The sequence below is a fragment of the Strix aluco genome, chromosome 4 (genome assembly GCF_031877795.1).
Source record: "Strix aluco isolate bStrAlu1 chromosome 4, bStrAlu1.hap1, whole genome shotgun sequence".
Taxonomy (NCBI): Eukaryota; Metazoa; Chordata; class Aves; order Strigiformes; family Strigidae; genus Strix; species Strix aluco.
The window spans coordinates 16,750,812-16,771,366 of NC_133934.1; the positions used below are offsets into that span (position 1 = coordinate 16,750,812).

General features: G+C 35.1%; 1 protein-coding gene across 2 annotated transcripts in view; it reads left to right on the forward strand.

Annotated features, from left to right (window-relative positions):
* The window catches only part of CPEB2 (cytoplasmic polyadenylation element binding protein 2), a 55,853-nt gene that overhangs the window by 11,977 nt on the left and 23,321 nt on the right, over positions 1-20,555 (forward strand). Inside the window, exons 3-5 of one of the 2 annotated variants that reach the window (XM_074822147.1) lie at positions 3,767-3,857; positions 12,901-12,951; positions 19,904-19,927. In XM_074822147.1, the coding sequence (XP_074678248.1) occupies positions 3,767-3,857; positions 12,901-12,951; positions 19,904-19,927 (166 nt within the window). The remainder of the gene's footprint in view (positions 1-3,766; positions 3,858-12,900; positions 12,952-19,903; positions 19,928-20,555) is intronic. The other variant, XM_074822148.1, reaches the window with a different exon arrangement.

Here is a 20,555-nt window from a genome sequence, read left to right on the forward strand (position 1 = left end):
GGTAGTTGCTGTGCTTGTCCCAAAGATCAACAAAAATCACAGTGGAAGTTTTCCGATTGAGTAGAGCATGCTGTAGTAGAACTGTCCCCTTTTGAAACTGTTGTGGATTTTTTTTTTCTCTACAGCTGAACTTTCTAGAAGATCTTTGCTGATGTGACCTACATTATTGAAATACTCTTAAGTTCTGCTTTGAAATGAAAGCTTCATATTTGCATAGATGGTAACTGTGCTCTTTAAAGATATGATGTACGTATTTGGGGAGAACAAAGCAGTGTTTTAGCATTATGAAGTGTAGTTGCACAAAGGTTTACAATGAACCTTGTACCCAAAGCCCGACTTACTCCTTTTGAGATAGTTACATGTCAGATAATGTTGCTTATAGTACCTAGTTCATCAGTATTAACTGGAATAGATGTTAAAAGTTTGAAGCACTGGTTACCAGGATACTACCTAAACTCACAAGTGGCTGGTATGGTGTGGGTAGTGAAATAGCAGAATACAGTTCCCATTTCATTCTCATTTTCATATTGTATGGTGCATGCCTATTACACGTTTCCGCTGCCAGAAATTAAGTAATAAAATTCAAAGAAACAAACCTCTTTTTTTAGCTTTATAGATATGAACTTTCTAAGGTGTAAAGAGAATGGGAAAAGTGTTTTCTTGTGCTTCCAGCAGTGCAAGACCTTTCACTTTGGATACACAGAACTTGCAAAACAGAAGGATGCAGGGGTGAAGTTATAATCATTGCACAATGTCAGCCAGTGGAGCAGTCTACAAATGAATCACAAATGCATGTTATGTTTTACTTTTCCATTTCTCTGTAAGATCCATGACCAAGTGGGCCAGTTTTAGGAATTAACAACAATGGAGCCCTTTCTTACAGGCTTCTGCTCTCCAGAGCAAAGTAATGACCATTTGCCAGATAGTTATGTCTTATCTCAACATATATGTATATAGCAATGATAAAAAATAAATAGGATTTTACTTAGTGAGCCTGTAACAAAGATAAAGTGTCATACATACAGTTCAGTCCAGTTTTTACCAATGCTAGTTCTTTTCACCTATCAGCTACAGAGGTAGCAAAGCACGTTTTCAGTTTATTCAGCATTGGTTTTTGCAAGAGCACTTACTACCTACCAAGTACTGACTTCAGCTGAATTTAAGGCTTCATTAAAAATCCTGATGAGATACCTTCTCAATTCTAGGGGACGGTAGGGAACAGATCCAGCATTGTCACTGCTCACACCTTCTATATAAAGCAAGTTTGCTATGGTAAGCAGGTTCTTTTCATTGTACTATTGAGAAACAAACCTGCAAGGGCATGGAAGCAGATTAGTCACTTCAGTTTCATTCATTCTGCTGCTTCTCAGGACAGCTAGAAAACTGAATAAAAGCCAACCAGTCCCAAAATAAGACTGTGGTGAACTCAAAGAGTACTGGTGACTTGTTGGCACTCAAACCAGGTTGAAGATCACCTCACAAAGTGTCAGTGGTAGGAGACAAGAGCAACCTACTTCTTAAATTTGTCATTAAAATTATCTAAGGGCTTCTAAAAGAAAATAAAGGATCCAATCAAATGAACATAGCAGATTCCTTATCTAACAGGAAGCCATTACTCTTCACAGTTGTTTGAGAAAAAGAGAGCTGGAAAAAAAAGGCTTCTTCCTCTTCATCCCAATGTTGTATTAAGTTGACTGAACTTCCTAAGAAGGACAAAAATAAAATCTTAGCTTCATCATGGCTTGTTTTGTAAAGCTGTTGATAAGTCACGGTCTCTGACTCATAGAAAACCTCTATTTCAAAAGCCTGCTTTTTCACTCCTCAACCATGAAGCATATCTGCTTGCTGAGGGATGTAGTTTGAAATTAATCTATGTTCTGTTGAACTGTCATGGAAAGTCACAGTGGGTGTGTGGGTCAGATACCTTCTGTCCCCATTATATATGTACTATGTGGATGACTGCATCCTTAGTGAATTTTAATGGTCATGGGATGTGTGTGGTGTATTTCATCCTACTCCGTTGAGTTACTACAGTGCAACCAGAAAGAAGACAACAGTAAAATTAGGGCATGATTACAGGATTCCTTTAAGTGCAATACAGTCCAGCCAGAAGCCTTGCAAGTAGAACAGATTAAGGTTTTACGCAAACTATTTTGTCTCTGAAGGTATCTCAGAAAGACCAGAGGTGTTAGAAGTCATCTTTTTTCTGCCTCTGTAACTTGGGTGTATTAGAAAACATGGGAGAAAATGTCTTAGTTGAGCATAAAATCAGTGAAAACATTTATGATTTATTACAATGACTTTTATTACCTTCAGTGAAAATATTTGTAAGACATTATGGTAACTCTTCTTAATCTTCATGTGCAAAAAATTGTTCTCTGGAAGGCTTTGTGACATTTTCTTTTCATAGTTTAGCTTTAATTTTCCAACCTTGTGTTTTCAACACATTTAGTGCTGACCATTTGTAACTTAAGTCTTTGTATGCAGAGGGTCTCCTTTATCACCCAGAAGCCAGGAAGTGCAGTCCTAGCAGAGGGCTGAGGGCCCATGTGAGGTACTTAGTCAAGCACCAAGAAAATGTTTTCTTTCATATGAGGCCACAACAACCCCAGCAGTGCTACAGTCTTGGGGAGGAGTGGCTGGAGAGCTGCCAGTCAGAGAGGGACCTGGGGGTGTTGATTGACAGCCGGCTGAACATGAGCCAGCAGTGTGCCCAGGTGGCCAAGAAGGCCAATGGCATCCTGGCTTGTATCAGAAATAGCGTGGCCAGCAGGGACAGGGAAGGGATCTTACCCCTGTACTCGGCACTGGTGAGGCTGCACCTCGATTACTGTGTTCAGTTTTGGGCCCCTCACTACAAAAAGGACATTGAATTACTCGAGCGTGTCCAGAGAAGGGCAACGAAGCTGGTGAAGGGTCTGGAGCACATGTCGTACGAGGAGCGGCTGAGGGAACTGGGGTTGTTTAGTCTGGAGAAGAGGAGGCTGAGGGGAGACCTCATCACCCTCTACAGCTACCTGAAAGGAGGGTGCAGAGAGCTGGGGATGAGTCTCTTTAACCAAGTAATAAGTGATAGAACAAGAGGTAATGGCCTCAAGTTGCGCCAGGGGAGGTTTAGACTAGATATTAGGAAGCATTTCTTTACAGAACAGGTTGTTAGGTGTTGGAATGGGCTGCCCAGGGAGGTGGTGGAGTCCCCATCCCTGGAGGTGTTCAAGAGGTGGGTTGACATAGCGCTGAGGGATATGGTGTAGTTGGGAACTGTCAGTGCTAGGTTAACAGTTGGACTAGATGATCTTCAAGGTCCTTTCCAACCTAGATGATTCTGTGATTCTGTGAGGTGACTGTCCTTGTCCTGTAGTTCGCCATCTTACTCACTATTTAACTTCTGCATGAAATGAAATTGAGGTCTTACAGACAGTAGTCTCCTTCATTAAGCAGTCTAATGCCTAACTGCTAAGGATCACTAGAACTGATTCAAGCAGTTCTTCTGAAGGAAACAGGCAATCACAGGCTATTAAAGTGCAAACACAAAAGAGTTCTTCACAGTGCATCTCTAGTTTAATAGTTGAATGCAATTAAACATACTGTTAATAAAATCAGGACTTACTGTTAATAAATTCAGGTATCTTAAGCTTTTGTATCATTGTTCATCTCCAGTGTCTAAGCGTACAGCCTTTAGAAGGCACCTTTGTCTTCCTTTCAAGTTTCCTGTTAAAAAGTACAGAATTTGTATTCCAATACTAAGGATTTTGTTCTCTTTTAGGATCGAAATAGAATGTATGACAGTCTGAATATGCACTCTTTGGAAAACTCCCTTATTGACATTATGAGAGCAGAGCATGATCCACTTAAAGGTATGTTATTATGCTAAATAAAGAAAAAAGGGTCATCCATTCTGCATATTTGAATTAATACTGATTGCTAATTTAGATTCTAGGTTCATATTAAAATAGAAAATCAATTATTTTCTCAACTCACATGAAGGGTCAATCTCAAGCTGTATTTTATTGAAAACATTGGTTTACAGTTGTTTAAAACTTAAGCTTTAGTGTCTTCATAGATTTTTCTCTCTCTCCCTTCCATACTTCCCTCCTTTCCCCCAAGAAATTCATAGTTAGTTTTATTTGAAATTTACTTGTCTGCTGTAGGAAATTCTACCTCAGTTTGTGAAGGCACACTGTTCTGTTAGAGGTAGCCAAAAGAAGGTGGGATGGGAGTCAAACTGCTACCAGTGTTAGCCAGCTAATTTTCCCCTTCTTTGCAGTGAAAGCTGAAAATAAAATTAAGTCCACTCATAAATTCAGGTTTTGTCCTTTAAAATATTTTTTCTAAGCTTCTGGAGGATAATAATGCATCTAATTCTCCAGTTTCTGTTTGTCTGAAGAAGTCCAGAAATACACTTGGCTTTAGAATGCTGGTTCCTCTTACCCTTCTGGGCTCTGTTCAAACTGTTTGGCCACAGCAATAAGCATATAGCTAATATTTGTGGGCTTCAATTTTAACTCCTCTGTTCACTGTACATTAACTAGCTCTTTTGAATTCTGTTTTTCTATACTTAACCTCAGGTGGCGTTTATTGTTGAACTTTGGGGCAGGGAGTCCAAGCCATTTTATTTGGCCTGATCAAATGTTACTTCATTTGTGGTGTTGTAATTAGACTAACACAATCTAACTTTAAAATTATCCAAGACTTCAGGCTTGCTTTGCAGAAATTAAGTATCAGTATTGAAGCAATTGGAAAAAATTTAAAAAAATTAAAAATATTTCTTTCTTTTTAATATCGTTATTTTATCCCATCCATTCTCAATTTCTAGAGGCTGCTAGACTTAATAGATATTACATTAGCACATAAGAGCCTGTGTTCTCCTAATTTGAAAGACACTTTGCTAGAGTCTGCTCATGGCTCTCTTAAGAGCTGTAATCAATTGGAAGACCTGTAGTATTCAGATAGCATTCAATAGTTTTGTAAGATTTACAATGTAAAGCCAAAAGCTCAGGGTTTTTTTCAAGCTGAAAATCTCTACAAAGCATCACTAAGTAGGTAGCATTTAGTTAGCCAGTTAATTTTCTTCCTGTTTACAGTGAAAGATGAAATTAAATTTTCTTAGATGTTCTTAAATCTGATCTCTTGTTTCTTATTGCCTACAGAGAATTCATTCCAGTTTTCACAATTTTATCATTTAAGTCCATTATTAAATTCAGTTTCTGTCTATTCTGCATGTTTACAAAATACTACTAAGTAACACAAAGGGGTTGAAACCTGTGAGCAGTTAGCCCAGTGGTAACTGCTGTGGACTAAAAGAATGCGTATGTCATCAAAGACAAGGTAACTAATTAGATCATCCCTGTTTCAAAGCATTGTTGCTTCAATTTGCCACACTCAGGTGGTGACTAATATTTCCTTGGTTATCTGAACCCAAATTAACCATCAGGAAGGATATTAAAACGTAAAGCTACTGTTAGGCATAAAATTAGAGAATGCAGATCTTCTGTTGCAGTATACTGTCATTGGCACTTCTCACATTCCTGAAAGCCAGTTGGTTTCATCACTTTTTTTGTGCACACTGACATGACAAATGGAAGTGGTTGCTCTGTTCCCTCTGCCATCTTGCTGTTTTCATTTTGGCTTTCTAATGCAGAAGAGTTTTCAGAGGCACAGCAAGCACAGAAAAGACCCATTTTTATTCGTCTCTTCATATTTCATTATGATACAATAGATGAAAATGATGTATTTCTAATAATAATTTTTCATCGAGAATTAAGACAAGACAAAGCTTTAAGATTTTAAAGTGAATTGGGTTCATACATAAGACACTTCTGAAAAACTCAGTAAATTTCCATAGTTACTCTGTGCTTTCTAGGGACATGAGTATATGGTTTCAGTCTACAGTTAAGAAATTTTTCTGTTTTTTAACAGTTTCACCATCATACTCTTGCAGTGAAAATTCTGCTAAGTTTTATGTTTGAACTAAAACAGATGGAAGCCATAGATAGTGATGAATTCAAAGGAAATCCATTTTTTGTTCAAGTGCCAGAGAACAATGCACATGCCAACTGAATTTAAATAGAGTAATTGTGTGCTATTATTTAAATGGGTTAAGATACTTCTTTTCTCTTTGGAAGTTATTATTTCACATCTGAATCAGCTACACTATTAACAGTAAGACACAAGAAATGTTCCTTACTGACTGAAAATGGGAAGAAGAGATCACATCCTAAAATAGCCTTTTAGTTCCTCTCTACCCCTCTTCTACTCAGTCACCATTAGTTGGCATTTCTGTAATTTCCTAGCAACTTTAACTTTTTTTTTTTTTTCTGCAAACCATAAAACACTGATTTTGTTATTTTGGTCTCTGTGGCTTTTCACCACAGAAAATCTGACATTTACTTAAGAACCCATTATATTTGCTTGCAAAATGCACAGGATTAAGAATATTATTGTTGTTTAGTAGTTCTTTTTAATATATAACATACTTTGTTGTAAATAAAGAATATTTTGTAACTAGAGAATTATATTTGTGACAAGTTTTTAAGTAGATCTAAGCACATTAAAACAATGCATCTTTTATATCTGACTACAGCAGTAAAATGAAAGTCCCTGGAATTTTAAGCACGTGTTTCAGATTTAGCTGCTTACAATATCTGGACTATGACTAAGCATCTTGTCTCAGATTTTGCACAATGCAGAACAGACACTGTGTGTACTAGCTCACAGCTTCAAGTTTTGCATTTCAAGATCCATTTTAGAAGGAAGTCAAATTTCACCACTTTTGCTTTCATGAACTTGAAAAAACTTTGTTTCCAATATGATTCCCTGAAAGCTAAGTTTATGCCTGCTAAAAAATTTTTTATAGATGCATAGTTTCGGCTTCCCTTAGACAAAGTTTAGTCATTACTACAGACATGATCAAAAGGAAGAAGTAATTTTTAGCTTTCAATAAGACATTTTTTCAAGGTAGGTTAATAGGGAGTAGATGCTTGTCTTCACTAGTCATTGCAGCAGAAATACTGATCATATTAAAACTAATCTTTCCCATGCAGCTTTCTTGAAATGTATTTTATAATAAGACATAACGTAATGTTTAAGATTACCCCATCTAATCAGTGGAATTTAAACTGAAGTTAATAAAAGTTAAAATAAATTAATTCACTTTTACATAACTTTTCTTAAATAGCCTTTTATTGTTCTAGTAACCCTTAGAACTATTTGGGGAGAATTACAATACTGATAGCCTGAAATACATAGGGTATTGGTAGCATAACTCTTCTCCAGACATACTTCTTGTGCACTTGAATTTTTTTTACCTTCTCCTTCCCCAAATACTAATGCTTCTTGATGTCAAGGTGTAGAAAACTTGGATTCTAGACATTTCAGAAACAGGAAAGCAAATACATTTGGGCTAAACCAGATTATGGAAAAAACTTAGAACAAATGGTTATATTTTGTGTGGAATACTTATTAGAATTGAGGAGCAGGTGATTTAATGGAATTTATTATCTACTGTTTTAAGGATGTTTCTAGTAAAACTGTGGTATTTTCCATGTAATTTAAGGGCTTGTCTTTTGTAGGGCAAGACTATTGATACTGAACTCAATTTACAATTAATTTCTGCTTCATGACCAACTCTCTTATAGCTCTGCAAGCTAGATGTGAGGTAGTACTGAACTTGAATTAGTCATAACTGTATTAGCATCAGTAACAAGAAGGAATATTAACTTTATGTTGAATTTTTCATGTTTCTTTGTGGGGGGCAAAACAAATTTTTTAGGGAAGTTACATAACTGTATTTTTTGTATAGGTAGTAATAATAAAAGTAAAAAACTTATTTGGCTTATCTGTGGGGAAAAATAACTTGATGCATTTAGAAGTTTGTCTTGCTTTTTCTTTATTTTATTTTCCCTTTAAATTGGTTTAGTTGAGCTTTTCAGCTTTTAGACCTCTTTTAAAAGCAACCTGCTGGAGCATGCTCAGTGAAGTAAAAAGAAAAGCATTAGTGACTCAGCAACGCAGTAGAGAACATTTTCTTTCTTTGCATATGGTAACTTTTGTTTTCAAAGAAATTTGTTCTATATTTTGTGTTATGAAGCTCTAAGGTTTAAAGTTATGCATTTGCTTCCTAGAGTAATTCAAATTGCACTCAGAAAAGAGTTTCTGAGGCTGAACAAAAAAAGTACGTAAGGAAAAGCTTTGCTCTTAGTCATATAAAAGGCTTTGAAATTGTACATACAGGTCGTTTCCTCTTTCTGTCATAGAAACTTTTTATGATAAAAGAATAGACTAATTTGTCTAAATAGATCAACTATCAGAGATGGCACATTTAGCCACATTATGACTTACACAGTTCTTACACAAGCGTTTCAAAGTGCAGTATGTAGGCTTTCTGTAACTAGGTGTTGTCCAAACATGGTTTTGTGCTGTTGCTTTAACTACACTGATTCAAAAACTGAGCTTTCTGAAACTGCTGCAATCCTCAGCCATTCACTGGTCTGTTAAAGTAGTTTGGGAAAAGCTTAACTTGGCAGCTTTTTCTCTTCTAGTCAGGAGATGTCTTGAAAAACCGGAGATGGGAATTTGTGATTCTCAGTCTCTTCATTCAACCATTTAAGAAAAAAAAAAGGGAGGTGTGGAGTAGACATGAAACAGAAAAACTTGTGAAACTGTGAGTCAGCAATGTTTAAAGCGGTCATTATATCTATCCCAAATGTTTTAATATATGGGGATTCCTCCAACAGTTTAGTTAAATAGGAATAGAAAGTATGCATTTCCAAAAGTAGATATGAATTTGCCTTGAAATAAAAAGTGAGTAAGCACAACTACATCTGTATGCTCAGAAGAAGCTTCAAAAAAATTTAAATTTCCATTGCCCATATTAGTAACATGAGATTACAGAAATGTAGCTAGAACTAAGCTTGCTACTCTTCCCTCATGGTTTGGATTAGCAAGACTTCTAACTGGATTTAGCAGATAAACTGGCCCACTAAAATTTATTTGCAAGCTTTTTATTTTTTTCTGTCCTTACGGAAGAATACATTATCAGAAAGACACACCAGGCAGTTAACATTACTTACATTTAGATATGGAAGAGGGGGCTAAATTTAATAGAACTCTCGTTGCATAAGAAATGTCAAACATACCCACTTCTCCTTAGCAATACTATTTTGAATTTAGCCATGAGACATGAGAATTATTAATTAGCGGTAACATTACGAAGTTGCAAGTTAAGGTTTGTACAGACAAATTTTCTATAACATGATACTTCATGATACAATACTGTAATATTAGGCATTGTATTTGTTCCAGATAGCAGCACATTGCTGATTTTGGATGCTCTACAGCTAAATTCTGTAGACAGCCAGTGAAGTGATTACTTTTAATTTCTCAGGAATGGAATACATCTATTATTTAAATATTAGAAAATTTCTAATTTGTAGTTGATTTTGAACTAGTGAAGCATCTTTATATATTATAATTTTTAAGCAGACAGAGGCCACTGAAATTGCTAGAATATCTACTGAACAATTTATATGATTCTAGATTACTGATATTGAAGCAGGATGGGATTAGATAGGATTTGTGGTGAGAGCAGTTCTTAAAATGGTACTTTTGAACGCATTGAACAACGTGCAGTGAAAATAGCTTACAAGAAATATGTGATAGAAGCAAAGTAAATTGTTATAAAATGGTGCTTCCATCTTCTGTATTTTATATACTGATATTTTAAGTGAGGTTTAATATTGTATATGTCCATTTAACTAGAATTGTCTGTTTAAAAATAGTGTAATCTGCACTCTATTTAAGACTGATCTTGCACCCAGTTCCGTGCACAAAGCGTTCTGAATTTATGTGTATCATTCAATTCAGGTGGACTCCCTAGAAACACTTCATTTTGCTTCAACAGATTAATCTGAGGGATAAGAACCTAAGTTAACATATCAAATAGCAGTGATTGTATTTTGAAGAAGTAAGCAAACCTATATCACCAATTTTTTAAGGTTGTAAGTCCAAGTACTAGACAAGATAGTAAACACAAGTATTAAGTTCACCAGAATGCAGTAACACCAAGTATGATTTCATTGAAATAACCGTGTAAATAAGAGTTAAAAGAAGTATCAGTATAGCTGTACATGTACTGAATACTGTGTTAGTCATTTTCCTTTCGAACCCTCAAATCATTCATTACCTGAGCTAGCAAATTCATCTCCGTAACACGGCAAGATTGGGTTTCCTTGCATTTGTGTGATTCATAGGTTTTATGCTGCAGTAGTGGGCCCAGCTCCCTCGTGCACACTCTCACTCTCCCAGCTACTTAATGAGGAGTGCTTTATTATTTCAACTCTTCCAGTTTAGTACCTGTTTCAGATGCTGCTTATTTGTGAAGCTGTAGGGGAAAAAAAAAAAAAAACAACCAGAAGAATGCAAAACTAGAGTTGTAAACCCAGAATTTACTATCTTCTAAAACAGTTTTCCTCTCCAGGTGTTGACACTGGTTGGCTTCTCTCTCTTGTTGGGCCTTAAATCCGATATCTTTTTTGGTAGTAATTACAGAAAAAAAATGTATCTTTTGTCTCCTTTGCTGAATAAGAAAAGAAGATAAATGTATACAGACAGGGAGAAAGACTGTCACCACAGACTCGAGGAGATTCAAGATGAGATAATTTCTTCCAATTTCTATTGTTATTCTAGATAGATACAGCATGCTGATTTGCAAGAAACACCTCATACTGTTACAAGTATTTCTGTAGCAACATACATAAACATGACAGTGACAGTAAATAATCTTGTAAAATCCTTGCTGTTAGGCAAATGTGTATTACCTTTATAGACCAAAGAACTAAGAAATAAAGCAAAGTGACTTGTCATACACGAGGCTGAGCAAACCAGTGGCAGCTCCCAGATTGCAATTTAAGGATGCCTTGTTCCTAATTCTTTTCCTGTTATACCAGCATGCGTTACTGGAAGGGCAGAATATTTATAGTTCCATGAAGCATTAGGTATAGCTATAAATGTTTAGCATGACACAAAAAATGGCTTCTATTTTAAAACTGGACATCTTGATGATAAGGAACATGAAGACAGAGGCTCCTACAAAGATTTTTGTTTAGTATCTTGCCTAAGCCTGCTTAAAAAATCTGTAGAGGTTAGAGAAGACAGCAGAGTCCTTTTGGTGGCATTCATCTGCCCTTTTCCAGGAGGCGTCCCTTGCTCTTCATCGCTTTCTCCACACTTTCAAATTCCAAAGCAAATAGTTCCTACGTAATCTGCATGTGTTCTGATATCACCTGTTCTTATAATAGTTAAATCTGTGGGAAGAGAAATAGTATGTGGCTGTTTAAAAATCTTTTTGCCACAATACCTGTAAATAATAATGCTGAATAAAATATTCTAAATGATCTTAATCTTGCTATTCTGAAGTTTTGACTGTAAGAGTTTATAATGTATATTTTTTCTGTATTTTTGGTAGAAAATTACTGTGTTGGTTTCCTAAAGGGGAAGAGCAAAATCTGAACCCTGTTACTTACAGATTTTCAGCATAAACGTTTTTTATTTAACCCCAAAGGTGTCCATTGGGACACAGAACTCCTGTTTTGAGAAATTTCCAGTCTTGCTGCTAATCACATGGGTTTACCAAGGGGGAGCAGGGATGGGGAAGGGGGGGAAGAATCAGTGTATGATAGGAATTGTTAGACAGTCTTACTTAATATATGGATTGCTGGTTTGGTTTTCTTCCTTTTTTTTCTTCTGTGTTTCTTTTTAGAAAGAGTGAGCCTTATTAGGGTATGACAGTGTCTTACTAATACTTACTCTTGCAAGTCATCTGCATACATATTCCCCTTTAAACCTTGTGTGAGTTCTAAATACCCATTGCTTCCAGACTGGATTCTTCTTTATGCCTCTACAAACATTCTCGTTTCCTCCAAAAGATTTAAATGTTTAAGTTACGGTATTTTTTTATATATGCTTACAGATTACAAGCAAGCAAGTATGTTTGAATAGCAAGATAGATGGAAGTGCAGTTTTTTGCACATTAAAGCACACTCCTTCCAAACACAGCAGCTATTGTAAATGTCTCTCTAGGTCAGTGTGCACTACTGGTATGTTTGCAGCTTCCTGTAAACAGAAAACGTCTCCTTTAATAAAAAGGAATTTGTAGTGAACAGACACTTCAGCTGTGCATTTTGAACCATTCATTTAACTAGTAAAGTATAACATTCCACCAGTGTAGTAAAATGCAATACTTGAAAAATTCTAATGTCAGGATAGGAGGTTTTAATGTCATTTTTATTCAATATAAAATGTTGAAAATGTTATCTATCATATTCTTTAATTTTGTTAACTCTGTAGATAAACCAGTACTCTAGTTTTGCCAGACTTACTGAAAAATATTGCATGCAATGGTTATATGTAATACACCAAGATACAGTCATAAATTGGTTAATAAAATTTTAATGCCTTAATTCCTATTGACGTGATTTTTCTTAAATTGATTTAGTAGAGAAGCACTAAACTGTAGAAATGCCACTCTGTTAAGCAGTGTGCATAGTACAGTTATTCACAGCCACTGTGAAAGAGAAGACTAAAGCAGTCAGCACTATTTCTGGGTGTCATGAAACAAAAAGTGGCTTTATCCTATTGGAGCTGATCCCAAAGCACATTGCAGATCTTATGACCAGAGAATTAAGGTTAAGAAGTCTGTTCTTGTCAGCTTTAACTTGGGTCAAGGGTATTGTTGGTTAATGTGCTTGGAGTTAAATATTAGCTCTTTATTTCCCTTAGGCAAACTGGAAATATAGTTTATATTTAAATTCTAAGCAGTGATTTTTTCATTATTTTTTGTAGCATAATAGCTAAAACCTCTTCTGCATTTGTTTTGTTCTTTGATTTTTGTTTTCTGTTAAGGTCGCTTGAGTTATCCACATCCAGGGACTGACAATCTTCTGATGTTAAATGGTAAGTGCTAATCTTGTAACAGTTTCTAATTATCTCTAGCTTAGCTTAAATCTGACATGTTGGTATAAAATTATACTATTATATTCTGTTATTGAATTACTTGCCTCTAGTCTTCAACACTGATGGGACTGTTGCCATTTTTCAGAGTTGAATGGCAGGAGCTAATCTTACAACAGCCTTTCATTATATCTAGCTTATTTGAAATCTGAAATGCTCGTAACGATGCACTGTTCTTTTTGTTCTCAAGCAAACCAGTGTTATGTTCTTCAAAGATCTGCTAGAAATCTATTGTACAGAAACAGGAATTAGAAAAATAAGGTGGCCAGAAAGGCATGTTTTTCTGTCTTGTGTAAGTAAAGGGTGAACTAGATACTTTCTATTACACTTACGTGAAAAAACATTTTACTTTTGTTGGGTTTTTTGGAACTGGCTTTGTCAAATATGTTTCTAACTGCGAAATATGCTGAAGTTAGAGTTCACATTCACGTTCCTCTCCCAGTAGGTCAAACTTCATGAACATCTGCTACTTAGTGAAGGCATGAACTTTAGCCTTTGTTCAAGGCTAAAGAAGGAAGCAGAGCTTGGTAATCCATCTAAGTCAATAATAAATCAGAGGTTTTGCACACAAATGTTTTCTACATTGGGAAAAATTAGAGCTATAATGCCACAGGTTCTCTAGATTAGAAAATGTGGAGGCTGTTGTACACGAAGCAAGTACACTTCTGTCATTGACTTGATGGGTCTAAATGTTACCAGTAAAGACCTAATTATTAAAAAATACATTCAGAATAGTTATTTCAGATTTGTGGTTCTGTGGAGCTCTTTTATTTTTTAATTGCCTTACCCTTCTGCACGGTGATTAATACTGGTGCAAATGGATCTAAAATGTAAAAAATACCTAATTTCCCTTGTGTAACACTGAGTAAAAGTTTAAAATCTTAAGAATTCTTAATTCTGGTTTCGTTTTATACCCAGTAAAAGAAGATACTTCACAACAGACACTTGAAGAATTGGGTTCTTTGGTGTTGAATAGTTCTTTAAGATAATGGGGTGTCTTGAAAAGTGAAAATAGCTACTTAACTATTGAAATAGAATTAGTATTTAGCCCACACAGGTCATAATCCTGATTCCTGTACATTGAGTATCAATATGCTTGATGTTACAACATTTACAACAGTTAACTCTACATTTCACTGCAACTGTGAGACCTATTCTTCAAGCTGGTTTGTTCAGGTCGTATATGTGCAATTGTCATTATCTGCTGATTTACAATGAAGTTTTAGATGGGAAGGTATTAAAAACCAATCTTAGGAGCAACTGTCAAATATTTCAATGCAATCAGTGTAAGAAATCCATATAATTTTAATTAGTTTGTTTCAATAATTGGAGTGGTGAGTTTCTCTGTAGTTTTGCATGCTGAAAGAGCATGTGGGAAGCATTGTTACTCTATGGAATATCTAGGAAAAAGGGGTTTTGCTATTATCACAGACATTGGAAAATGCATCTCAGTGGTACCAGTCTGTCCTGAAAACCTTACCAAAGAGCTACAATATGCACTGAAGAATGTCTTGGTTGTTATTAATGCTGGTGGGATTTCTGCTGTAGTTTGGAAGTTAGCGCTTAATGTGACTGCTGTCCTCTTTAAAAGCTGCAATATTATTTCCAACCTACAATAGGTAAGATAAAAATAACAGCTTGAGTATTGAAAGGACATGTGCTGCAACACCTAATTTTTAGGTGTGCCCTTTAGAATTTAATTCAGAGCCTTGGTTTAGACACTTAAGCTCTCTGCCATGTACCTGGAGAGTCTGATGTACATGTCAGTGTGGTCTACTGCAATCGCTTATACCGTTCAGAGGCCCCTCAGATCAGGAGTGTCTGAACCACAGCTCCTTACAACTCGAGAACAGAAGCACTGGGAACAGTTTATGGGAAGCTCCAACTCCTCAGACCCTGCACAACCTTTCTTTCTTAGCAAAAATTGAGAAGCTTCCTCCAAATGTGCGATAATGAGAATTAGAGCTTGAACACTTGCTGATAAAGTTGTAGACCAGTTTCGTTCTCTGCTTAAGTGGATTCAAGCTAACATTTCCCTGTAATTGGTGCCTTGGAGGGAGGAGTACAGGAGAGGAGAGTTGGTAATCCAGAGAGTCCCATTTATCCCTTTCTTTCTCAGTAAGTGTTGTAGTCGCTATGAGGAGGAGCAGGAAAACCAGACCTTCATGAAGGAAAAGCAGCAACATTTTTAAGGATCCTGGGCCCATCTGAGTGCACTAATACTTAACGCTAGATTATGACCCTCACTGGATTTTAGTTGACAATTTTAGTGGACTGATATCTCTGGATCCCAGTAAGGTTCTGACATGAGCCATGCTAGAATTCCTCAATGCTTTTAAGACTCAGCACTTCTAGATAAAACTTATTTTTAGCTAGTTTTTCCTCTTCTTAAGTGATAGATCTTTTCCAGCTCATTTAAAGTGGACTTACTGAACTGTACCTAATATTAATATCTACAGTTTTCATTATTTAAATTAATGAAATGAACCAAAGGAAAGCTGATTTATGTGTTTTAATAAATTATATATCTAATAATTATATATCTGCTTCAGCTCAAGCTGTAAAAAAAGCAATGCATTTTTAATTACTGTTATCTCAAAAGTCAAAAAAAAAGATACTTTGGATTTACTTGAGTACGTCTTTAATTGTCGACTTAGAACCTTTCTGTAGCACGTAATAATGCAAGAGTCCAATTTGTTGGAGTGTAAGGGTGTTTTTTCCCCATTAGAGGTTCCCCCCCTTTTCTAGTTTTAATGCATTGAATTTTTTTAGTGGGTATTGAAATTCACCATTTGATTAGTTTAGGAAGGGAGGGTTAGGCTTTCCATCTTAAAGATACTATAGCTGATTGTGCTTCTAAAAAAGGGTGTTTTACTTCAAACAGAAGTTATTAAACTTCCTATACAGGAATTGTTAAATGAGTTTCTGTAGTCTGTTAGGCATGCCAGACTTGAATGTCATAATGATCTCTTTCAATCTTAAAATCTATAAAGATGTGATTTCTAAAGAAATCTTAATAGAATTTAGGCACCCAAATCAAATAGAATAAAATGGGAGTTAGGCAGCTATCTCCTTTAATCTAGATTCTTGGGAAAATTTTGCCATAATTGTTTATGGATTTCTTCAAATGACAAATTAATGAAAAGATTACTTCACTGTCACCATTTGATCATTAAATCAGGAAAGTTAGTGACAAATAGTATTTTATCTTACTTTCTATCATAAATGTCGTAGTTACCTTTAAATATAGGAAGCTTGCCTAGTAGTTCTTCCTGTTATACAACACAGTATTATGAATTCAGCTTAGTCGTTCAGTTGAGTTATTTAAATAGGTACATATTTGATCGCTGGTATATATTTGAAATACGTGTCTGAATAAAATAGAAATTATGCATTTACTATCTGTGTGATAACATTGCTCACATAATGTACAAAGTTATATTGTCTTGATGTTAGATAAACACGCACAAGAAGTGTTTTTACTTCTGTCTCATTTCTATCTCTGAGATTATTTAAGTTGCAGAAGGGACGGGTATTAATTTTTTGACAGGTTTAAGCCTTATTAGTATGAAATTTCAGGGATATAGAAACAGAAGGGTTTTAACTGTAAGGGAATGTCTTTGTTGTACATTACAGCACTCTTAATTGTTGGAAGGTTCCAGTGTTGTTGGACTCCATTTTTATTGGGCATCATACTTCTTGCACGTGTTGCCCAATTTATATTTTCTAGCATAAAAGTGTATCTCTTGTACTTTCTCACTCATTTGAAATCTTTTAGAGTTTTTGGCTAATTAAGATATTCAGCTTTATAGACTAAAAGATACAAAAAATAATTCTGTATGACTTATTCTTTGAACAAGTTCAAGAATGAAGGAAGAAGTTTAATGTCTCTTTTTTTTGGTTGTTCTAAATCAATTATTTGCCTACAGTGTCTTCTGGCCTTTCCCAAAGGGTTGTCACCCCTTATTACTTATCTAAATTATTTATCTAAACATACATACTAATTATTTAGATGTATGTATTAAATATATATATAAAATATAGCTAAATCTATAATTAGATATCTATGTGTATATTTATACAGACCACATGCTCTGTAAGCATATGTGCTCTGAAAGGTATAAAACATGATGTGCATGTTATTTTAATAAATACAGAAATATTTCTGATTGAATCTAATATCTTCAGAAAGAATAATCTCATTGCTTACAATGTACTAAAAGTGACTCAGTGGAACTTTTCACAAGTAGTGTCTGGCCTTTGAAAGAAAGTTTATATATATACATATGTAATGTGGAGAGATTAAAATATTGAAGTTTCATGAAGATACGATATGTTTGCTTTAACATCATATTTTTAGTAATAGTAAGACACTGTACTTACTGTTATTAAAACAACTGACCTATAATGTAACCACTGTGGTCTTAAAGTCTGGACAAAAATACTAAAAAATTAGTATTGCAAAACCATACATTTTGATGTTAATGATCACATTTATTGCATCACTGCCTACAGATTGTCTAAGAGTGGGACTGCATTTGTCTGGATGCAAAGTGGCAGAAAATCCCTGCACAAACCAGTTTTCAATCTAAATGGACAAGACAGATAAAGATCAGGGAAGGGGGGATTGCCAGACAAGTGAAGTAAATAATGTGACAATATCAAGTACAGTTATTTTCCCATTTTCTCTGATTTCATTGTTTTACTGAAGAAGAGAATACACACGTAACTTTGGTACATCATTGTAATTTCCATATATATAAAATACTGCAGCAGCTCCCCTTTTAAGTTGAATTGCATTGGGGGGTTTATAGCATTTTAATAACACTTTTGTGTTCCTCCTTTAAATTATTGTTTATTTTTAAATGCACAGAGAAAAACAGTTCAGGTGTTCTATTACAAAATATTTTTATGCATATCAGCTTGTCTTAACTATGAAAATATAAGAAAATAGCAGAGATGTTTTGGTGGGCAGAAAGCAGCAGAAGTGGCAGAAGAGAAATTACTAAGGGTTGTACCAAAAGATGCTTATTAATATTCATTTGTATATTATTCTTTGACAGAGAACATGGCACTGCAGTCATTGCTATTGCTATTACTCTAGTTTTGTTTGTGTAAGAAAAATAAAAAGGACATACAGGGAGTTAGAGGAGGGCTTAGTGACGCTAGTGCTAATGCTACGTGGGAGTCACTTTGGCCAAGAGTCAGAAAAGATTCGTACATGCTGCTACACTGACATAAAACTGTGTCTTGTAAGTGCCTGACTTCAGGGGAAAACAAGTCTGAATTTCAGCATCAGTCTCCCCGTGCAGCAGCAGCTAATGAGAGAACTAATCACATAGAAGAATACATTATGTTTTGTGGATTCTATTTTGATGTGGGAAATCTGGATTTAGGTGTTTCCACTTCCTTAGACACTCAGGTCTCATTCAGAAAGTGGGCTTTTCTGTTTTGGCTTACTAGTAGAAAGTTGGAGGATCTGAAAAACTTTAAGCAAAAGACTTCTCATCAATAGTAATTCTTTCAGAGGAGAGAAAATAAATTTGCAAGTGAGTTCAATGCAAGTTGGATGGGAATATGATGACTGTTGTTTAAAAAAATCAACAGTTTTAAGGGAGAAAAAGCAAGGAGAGAGATTTTCAGAATTCCATAAGCAATCCACTGCATTCCTGGTAGGAAGGGATCAGGATAACAAAGAAAAAAAATATTATGCTTATTAAAAATTTTGAAAAACCCTGTGCAAATGGGAGGTACCATAATATAGGTATTTCATAATATGAGAACAGAGCAGGGAGTGATGTTTACAAATCACTGAGTTTATGAGACTGCGTATGTTTCAATGTCCCAGAACCGCAGTTGCTTTTTAGGAGAGATGTATGTATGGAGTCCTAGTAAAATCAAAATGATAATGCCAAGACACAGCAGTCTTTGTTCATAAATGATGCCATAACATTATGGTTTATAGTAACATTTTCCATTTGGATATTTAACTACAATGCTGTAATGATTAAAGTAATCTTTCTCAGATACAAAGTCTGTGAAACAGGAATAGAAAATACTTTGTGGAAACGTAACTAAGAAATTACACACAGCTTAATAGTTTTTGTATTAGTAATCTGTCTATTTTTGGTTTCCTAGCTTTCAGACAGAGAAGCAATCAGTATGTTCTTCTGAACTAGCTATAAGCATGATCTCTTTAAGAATCTTGTGAAACTCAAAAGTTAGGAAAATCTTGGGTTTGCTTGTAGTCTGTCAGAAATTGTTGCTTTGCCTTTGTGCAGTGTTTTTGATACAATGCTATTTCTTGTGACTTGTGCCCTGATTTTGTTTGCTACCACAAGGAGTCTTTTGTTTCAAACAAAACCTTGCGGTTAATTTTCTGCTAGGTCTTTTCATGAAAAAGGAAGGTCACGGCTTATAGCATTTGTATTGTCACTGCAAAGGACTGTACAAACTGTTCCATGGACCAGGATGTTTCTGTGATTAATTTAATGCTTTCTATATGCTTTTTAAAGTAATATTTTCCTTTTTATAATTTCAGTACCCTGTTTAGCAACTTATATAAGATACAAATCACATTTATGAGGATGAATTACAAAGTTACCATAATTTATGCATCCATAATTAACATGAAGATCAAGTATAAAGACAATTTGAAATATTTTAAAGTATGTTCTTTACAGCTGGTGCTAACATCAATTTAGTAGTAAAATAGTATAGTATTTAAGTGAGACTTTTGTTTAATGCATTCTCATCTACAATTATCAGTAGCAAGTACCAATGCAGATTTTTACTTATTGCTTACCCACATAGTTCTTTGTATCTTAAATATTTTCATATGTGGGCATGATACAGTTATTTGACATTTTACAATTTGTCCTTTGTTTGCATGCAGCGAGGAGTTATGGGCGAAGACGAGGTAATTCACTTCTGTTTGTTACAGTACAATTAATTCTGATTGAGCTGTTACTGATCATTACAATTAATCCAGATCATTGATTATAAACGCTTATCTGCATGTTGTCTTAGTTTGGGGAAGATGGAGGGTGTGCGGGAAGGAGAGGTACAGTCTGGATTGTTACGATCATTGGTCTCTTTTTAGAGTTTGAATTACAAATGCTTTAATCAGTTAAAACACTAGTTCTAATCATAATTTAGTTTGTGCTAATGACTACTGCTTGCAGTCATTGCCCCCTTCAAAAATATGCAGTTTGCTAATTGTTCTTCCTTTTCTTCTGTAGAAGTGATAGTGTACAGAGTAAAAACTAAAAGCCTTTCATAGACTTAGCAAGAAATCTAGTAGACAACTCTTAGAAATAGTAAACAGATTTTCGTAATATAAGCCAATATATGCTCACTGACCTTGGAAAATCTATACTGATTTAACTATATGACGATGTGACCTGTGGTTGTTATAAAGGCCATGTAAAGTGTGCAACAAAACCATCAAGATCTTTGATAGCTTCAGTATTCACAACATACACATAAGTTCATTTGTCTCTCTCCTGATCTCCACATTGGTTCATAACAGTTTGGTAGCCCTAATG